General features: G+C 54.3%; 1 protein-coding gene across 2 annotated transcripts in view; it reads right to left on the reverse strand.

Moving 5' to 3' along the window:
• TBX2 (T-box transcription factor 2) overlaps positions 1-5,333 on the reverse strand; it is a 30,250-nt gene extending 24,917 nt beyond the window's left edge. The window contains exon 1 of one of the 2 annotated variants that reach the window (XM_085649431.1): positions 4,059-5,333. In XM_085649431.1, the coding sequence (XP_085505557.1) occupies positions 4,059-4,444 (386 nt within the window). In that variant the 5' untranslated portion in view covers positions 4,445-5,333. The remainder of the gene's footprint in view (positions 1-4,058) is intronic. The other variant, XM_085649430.1, reaches the window with a different exon arrangement.
• Positions 5,334-8,061: the final 2,728 nt, after the last annotated feature.

Here is an 8,061-nt window from a genome sequence, read left to right on the forward strand (position 1 = left end):
TTACACTGCTCCCCTCTCAAAACAGACATGTGCAACATCCTCACATCACAAACCACATACATAAATCTTTACACAGACTTTTCCTTACAAGTACCACGTATATGTACAGAGACATTTACAAAAACCCGTATAACATACTCGCCTCTCGAACACATACATTTACACAAATACACCTGTGCACATTCGCATCCCATATATTCACATTTATACAAACGCGCTCACACATACACGGATCATATATGAACAGACATATTTACAGAAACTCACTTGTACACCAAATAATCACATACATGAACAGAGACATTTACATAGACCCTTAAAGTTACACACATGTGAACGTGCATTTACAAAAACGCGTAGATGAACACACCGCGCAAACGAACAGACGCATTTAAACAAACACAAGCACGAAAATGAACTGACACACAAGTTATACGCACACAATACGGGAACACACCTTTACATAAACACACGCACATTACACACACACACACAGTGTACACACACAATACTTCTATGAAAATACATATTTACACAAAGGCAATGTAACTAACACACAACACTTCTACGAAAACCCACGCCACGTATCAGAAAACACGCCGATATGAGCCGTTCCCAGCATATACGGATAGACAAGCTGGGTAATAGCATAGAAGCACATAGTAAACATATACACATTCACGCAAACAGAATCAGACTATATATATATATAGAGAGAGAGAGAGAGATAGTGTGTCTGAGAGAGAGAGAGACGCACACAAACATTTCTGCGTAATGTATGCACGCACACTCCTATATATAAAGCGCAAATCCGCCTCTATAAAGGACGCGTAGTTAAGTTACCATAAACACACAGGTACACACGCATAAATATACGCATTTTTATTTTATAAATATAGCTAGGCAAACTTCGGAATTGCTTTTCTATAGTTATAGGCATGACAAAGCAATTGAACCTATCTCTTGCACCGCTACCCCCGCCCCCTCAGTCTCGTAACTATTGTAATTTCAGTGCCAAGACACCCTTCACTGGGCAATGGCGCCTTTGCACAACCTCATTCGTATCGCAGTGTACACGCATGTGTATGTGATCATGTCTATTACACGTCCTGAGATCTCTGGTGGCCCCAGGCACATATGCAGTGATATGCATGTGTTTGAGCGCACGTGCAATGACACATCTCGGGGCCCCTGGTGCGTACTCTGGGGGCCCAGGCACATATGCAGTGATATGCATGTGTTTAAGCGCACATGCAATCACACGACTCGGGGTCACCGGTGCGTGCTCTGGGGGCCCAGGCACATATGCAGTGATATGCATGTGTTTGAGCGCACGTGCAATGACACATTTTTGGGGCCCCTGGTGCGTACTCTGGGGGCCCAGGCACATATGCAGTGATATGCATGTGTTTAAGTGCACGTGCAATCACACGTCTCGGGGTCACCGGTGCGTGCTCTGGGGGCCCAGGCACATATGCCGTGATATGCACGTGTATGCTATGCGCACACGTGCAGGACACATACCGTCTCGGTGCATTACCTGACGGCCACAGACACATACAGAGATAATTGCCCGCGTAGCATGTTGGGTACACTCCGTGCATGCCCCTCAGTGTCCCTGGGCGCTGGGGACGAGGGGACACCCGGCCTAGAGCCAGGCGCCACCCTGTCCTCACAGGCCCGAGTCCGAGGGCCTCAGTGCGGCATGCAGAGCGCGCCACGGATACGAAAGGTACCCTAAGTGCGCAAGACACAGCACCTCGGGTGTGTGCATGAGATACACGCACTTCGCAGGCCAGGAATTCACACCTTATGTCTCAGTTGACGGTACACGGGGGACCTCACACCCTTGTGTCCAGAAACAGGCCCTGTACAGAAGCAGCCAGCCCTTCGCCTGCCTCTGGATACAGGCTGCGCCTGATTTACCTCTGCAGCCAAGCAGGGACTGTGAGGGACTGTGAGGGACTGTCACTGGGGAACGGTGGGTAGAAACACACACGCAGTCACAAGTGTGTGATCAGTGCACGGACATGGACGGGCCTGTGAACTCAACGACCTCGAGTGACCAGGTCTGGGATGCGCTCTGACAGCGCGCCTCCGACGCCTGCGCCTCTCTTCCTGGCGCTTAATGCAGCCGTGCGCAAATGTGCGTGAAAAATAGGAGCTCCCGAGAAAACACAGCAAAATGAAAAAAAAAAATAAAGCACAGAAGTGCCACGAGGAAGAGTGACCCCGTGGCCGGGTTATATCTTCTGATGAAATCAAACAACCATGGACTGGTCTATGAACGGGTGGTCGACAGACCCTCGTCTCCCCCGGCTAAATCCGAATTTAGTTTCGTTCACCTAAAGCCTCTTTTCCCCGTGGGCCCTTCGGACTCATCTCTACATATTACTTCATATGTTTGTAAACAAACATTGACCGAATGGACCCCCTGCCGTACTGCACGAGGCGCCGAGAGCCAGAAACGAGGCCTGGGCCGGAATTCAAATGGTAATAACCAGAAATTCAAATGTGAATAAAGGCGCCTCGTCTCGTCTTGCAACCTTTAATGTGTGGGCGCCTTGGAGTTGAATCACGCACTGCCTGCCCTGTGACCCACTCTGTTAATATTTTATGGTTCGTGGTTATCACTGTACGGAAATAAAGGCCGAGGTGTGCTTTCCTGCAGGTCTGGACCGGGTGAGATGAACACGCAGCAGCTGGTGTGTTTATTCGTGTGATCGTGTGCACACGCACACATACAAACATGCATACATGAGTATTCAACCGTCACAGAAACACTGTGTAATGTTAATCTAATGTCTAGGCCCTGGAATATGGTTTCAGGGTGTCTGTTGCTATAGTTTGGTAAAGATGGGAGAGAGGTTTTACTTAATGCCCCCCGCGCCGGAGGGGAGGGGGGGGGGGTCAGCGATGAAGAGAGGGAGACGCTGTACATGTGTGCAGTCACCTCCTGTAGCCCATGGGCTCACTCTTCCGTGGCCGTGGGAGTTGACAAATACAATACACTGAAGGAAGCCCTGTCAAGCGCTTTCAGCGCTATGCGCCAGATGTTTTCTATCCACACACAGGGTATCCTTCCACGCGGTATTTACCATTATTTACGGGTGAAAGGTGGAGTCTGTTTCATTCTGCGGTACCACGGCCAGCATTCGGCAAACACGGCAGACTATGACACGACTTATGTATGTGATATGCACTGGCCCGCAGTTGACCTACTCTGCACATGCATGTAGTCTCTGGGTCCCTCACTGACCTCAGTCCCTGCTGGCGCCGGGACTGCACATTACAGGGCTGTCCCTGGCCCCTTGACTCGCCCCCAGCCATCTCAGCCGAGGGGCCCTCTTCAGATTGGCTTCTGATCCCTGGTTGGTGCGGCTAGATTCATGCCCTGCACCGCGCATCCTGTGAGAAGTGACGGGCACCTTCAGATCTCCTGACCCTGGAAACCCCGGGTGCAAGAGGCGCTGCCCGTCTTTCCTGGCCCACCGGTCGGAAGTGGCTGTAACAAGCGGCGGTGGGAGCATCGGTAAAAAGCAGTCTATGCGTAATATGAGAAGCATCGGTAAGAGCCAGTTGTAATAAGCGGCGTAAGAACGGGCCGCAAGGAGCGCTTCGAAGGGTCACCAATACGATTAGTGTAACAGAACCAGTAAAAAAGCGATGGCTAGGAACAGCGGCAGTAGTGGCGTTAAAGTGGGAAAAAGTGGCGGTGAGCAGCCGTGAGAGGTGGAGCAGTGAGCACTAAAAGGCGCTGTACTAAGACGCGGAGCACTAAAAGGCGCTGTACTAAGACGCGGAGCACAGTAAGGCGCTGTACTAAGAAGCGGAGCACTGTAAGGCGCTGTACTAAGAAGCGGAGCAGTGTAAGGCGCTGGACTAAGACGCGGCGGTAATGAGCAGTGTGAGGAGCTGTACTAAGTGACGGCGAGGAGCTGCAGCGAGAAGCGGTGGCACGGAGCAGTGCAAGGAGCTGTAGGTGGAAGGACGCATCCTATGGAATACGGGTAAGAAGTGTCGGTGGGGAGCGGCGCTAGGGAGGAACCCCGGCTCACCTGCCCGACTTCGTGATGACCATCTCGGTGCCCAGCTTGTGGAACTGGTCCCAGAGCTCCTTGGCCTCCAGGGTGACCTTGGGGTCGTCGTCCACCTCTTCGTCGGGCTCCAGGCTCTTCAGGGAGCGCAGGTGGGCGGCGGCGGCGGCCGCCTGCTGCTGCTGGTGCTGGTGGTGGCCCAGGGCCGAGGATACAGCGTGCAGGCCGGCCTCCGACAGCCCGCCGTCCGCCTTCCCCAGCGCCGAGGGCGGCAGGGCCAGCCCCGGGAAGAAGGAAGGCTGCGCCGCCGCCAGGAAGGCGGACATGGGGAAGTCGGCCGGGCGGGGGGGCGCCGCGTGGAACGGGTGGTAGGCCATGGCAGTCCCCGAGAAGGCTGGGTCTCTCATGGGGGCATCCACAGGTCCGGGGTGGAAATCCGAGCGATGGGTGGTGGCTCAGGGGTGTCTGGGGAGCAGAGGATCGGGTGTGTCCGGGGGACAGGGGATCAGGAGGGCCCGGAGACGGCGCCCGTGGAGGTGAGAAGAGTCGAGAGTCTGAGGGTGTTGGACTAGGAGCCTCCGAAGTCTGGGCAAAGGGGTGGGAGATTCCGTCCAAGAGCAGCCAAAGTCCAAGGATGGCTCTCAGCTGTGCCCTGGTGGCTCAGACTTCCATCATAAAGTTGCTGGCTCCGCGGGCTTTAACAGATGATAATGGACCGGAGGGCTCCTGCGCCCTGCAAAGTCTCCTTTAATTCAGTCAGGAGAGAATCTGGGGGGTTCTCCGCCGGTTCCGGGGTCTCTCGGTGCTGCAGACCTCGCCTTGAGATTGTCTCTGCCTGCTATGGGATATCCTGGTGTGTGAATGGGGCTGCGAGCTCTGATCTCCGCTCAGCTGCTGCACGGACTCCTTAACTCAGGAGTATCGCCAGCCCTGTGTGTGCCTGTCCCGGCTCCTCCTCGGCCGCACACTGCGCTCCTCGGCTCACACGTGCCCTCCCCAGCCGGCTCCGGGGTGTCTCTGCGCTGTCTCAGGCGCCTGCTGCTGCTCCAGGCTGTCCCAGGCTCAGCTCTGCTCCTGCTCGGCTGCACACAGCACTTCCCTGCTCACATGTGTCTTTCCTGCCCGGCTCCCCCCGCACTAATGAACCAGGCCCCCTTGATTGCTGATTTTACGCTTTTCCGACCAATTGTGGCTCTCCATAGGCGGGGTCTGACAGCTCGGGCCGAGCCCGGTGGGTGCGGAGAGAGGGGGGAAGGTGTCGGGAGCATCAGCAACGAGGAAACATGTCAACAGAGTGAGAGAGGAGCCAATGGGGAGGGTAGAGGGGGGCCTAAGCCCCGCCCACAACAGCTCCCTCCGAGCACAGGGGGGCAGGGCTCACAGCCTGGCCGGGGACAGTGGGCTACAGGCCGCGCACTGCCAGGGCACCACAGGGCACTTTGAAGACCCCGGGGAGGGTGGGGCCGGGGCAGGGAGGGGAGCAGCTCCCACAAGCAGCACTCCGCCAGAGAGGGAGGGGGGGGGGGGGGCAGTCCTGCCCGGGTGCTCAGATGAGAGTGTCATACAAAGAGGAGGAGGAGGACACGGAAATCAAAAAGGAAACTGACATGGACGGGAAATGACACCCTAAGAGACAACAGACGTGCGAATGTCAGTCACCCAGAAGGTGACTGACATTCATTGAGGAAACTGACAGCTAAGGGTTGCTGACATACAAAGAGCAAACCGAATCCTAAGAGTGACTGACACAAAAGGAGGAAAATGACATCCAAACAGAAAACAGCCAGCAAATGAAGAGGAAAGAGACAGCCAAAGGATAACTGACATATAAGAGGAAACTGACACCCAGTGGGGAACAGCACCCTAAGTGCGGCCGACATTCAAAGAGAAACCTGACATGTATGAACCAATCACTTGAAATGGCATTTGAAGGAACAGGCTGCAAAAGCGAAAAAAGATAACCAAAGACGAGAACCAATGTCCAGAAGTAAGACTGACGTCTAAAGAGGGACCGACATCCAAAAGTAGCACTCAAGTCCACAGGGGTGGGTGACGACTTAGAGCAAGCTTAGCATGAGAAGCGAGGCCTGCTATTCAAACGTGAGACTGACGTCCAAGAGGGGAAAAGCATCTGGAAGTGAGAATGAGGTGGAAAGTGTGACTGACATCCGCTTAAAGGACTGACATCCAAGTGGAGACTGAAGAAGGAGCTTGGTGCCCAAAAGTAATGTCGACGTCCAAAGGAAACCCGACTAGCGACCTGGTGGCGACTAGAACTCCAAAGCTGAGACGGACCAAGAGGCGGGGCGGGGTGCCCCACACATGACAGTGAGCAGCGAGGGGCGGAGACACATCACCATAGAAACGGTAGAATGAGCCTAAGTGGGTAAAATCTAGGTAAATGGAATTAGAGTGACAACAAACCAAGGTCCAGTTAGACAAAGAGACAGACACACAGTTTAAATGTGAATACCCGGATGCAGAAAGAGACACGGGGGCGTGGCCAGCAGAGAGGACTTCAGCCAGCCAGGGTTTATGAAAAAGTGAAACTAGCCAAGTTATAGAAAAAGGTGAAAGTAGCTCCTGAGATACAGGAAGAGGTGCGACTATAAGAACCGCACAAAAGGGTAAAAGAGGGACCAGACAGAGAGATGGACCCCGCCACAAGGCCACAAAACAAGCAACAGGTTCACAGACAAATGTGAAACTGGCCAAGGGGCTGAGGAAAGGGGCGAGACTAGCCAAGGGTCACATGAAGATGGCAGCTTAGTTCACATGGGTACAGGAAAAAGTGACGCTAGTCACATGAGTACAGAAACAGGTGAACGTGGCCAAGAAAGAGGCGAGCTAGCACTGAGACTCACAAGGCATACCTTAAACTGACTGCATGAACCACGACGAGATGAGTCAAGAGGCCAGATAGAGGGGGTGCAGGGGGCACACCACAAGCAGGAAAGACAGATACATTAGTAACAGGGCTACAGGAGTAACATTTACCACAATGGCAACTGAGAGACATGGCTCTGACCAGAAGGGCAATGGAAAGGAGTAAAACGAACCACAAGAAAGAGTCAGAAAGAGACCAGACTGAAAGCAAAAGTGAGCCAAGACACCACGGAAAGGGACAAAACTGACCAAAGCGTCACAGAATGAAGGAAGAACCACACAGAGCAGGAAACAGTACGTGACCAAGGGGTCACGGAGTACGTCACAAGCGGGCCACGAAAACACGGGACACGAGCCAAGGCGAACTCAAATAAACAACTGCGGGAACGCGACAAAAGCGGTGTCCTTCGGCACGTGAACTGGGATCAATGCTCAGCGAGGTGTGGCACTGACTAGGGTGGTATCTCTACATAAAGAGAGGGCATGAGATTGTGACATAGATCAGGGGCCTTTTGGAAGTGTGCCCTAGACCAGGAGCCCTGGGGAAGCGTGGCATAGACCAGGAGCCCTGGGGAAGCGTGGCATAGACCAGGGGCCAGGGGAAGCGTGGCATAGACCAGGGGGCCCTGGAGAAGCATGGCATAGACCAGGGGCCCTAAAGAAGCATGGCATAGACCAGGGGAAGCGTAGCATAGACCAGGGGCTCTGAGGAAGCGTGGCATAGACCAGGGGCCTTGGGGAAGCATGGCATAGACCAGGGGCCTGGGGAAGTGTGGCATAGACCAGGGGCCCTGAGGAAGCGTGGCATAGACCAGAGGTCTGGGGAAGCGTGGCATAGACCAGGGGCTCTGAGAAAGTGTGGCATAGACCAGGAGCCCTGGGGAAGCGTGGCACAGACCAGGGGCCCTGGAGAAGCGTGGCATAGACCAGGAGCACTAAAGAAGCGTGGCATAGACCCGGGGCCAGGGGAAGCATGGCACAGACCAGGGGCCTGGGGAAGCGTGGCATAGACCAGGGGCCCTGGTCAAGCATGGCATAGACCAGGGGCCCTAAATAAGCGCATAGACCATGGGCCCTGGAGAAGCATGGCATAGACCAGGGGCACTAAAGAAGCATGGCATAGACCAGAGGAAGCATG

The sequence above is a fragment of the Triturus cristatus genome, chromosome 3_2, assembly GCF_964204655.1.
Source record: "Triturus cristatus chromosome 3_2, aTriCri1.1, whole genome shotgun sequence".
In the NCBI taxonomy this organism is placed as follows: domain Eukaryota; kingdom Metazoa; phylum Chordata; class Amphibia; order Caudata; family Salamandridae; genus Triturus; species Triturus cristatus.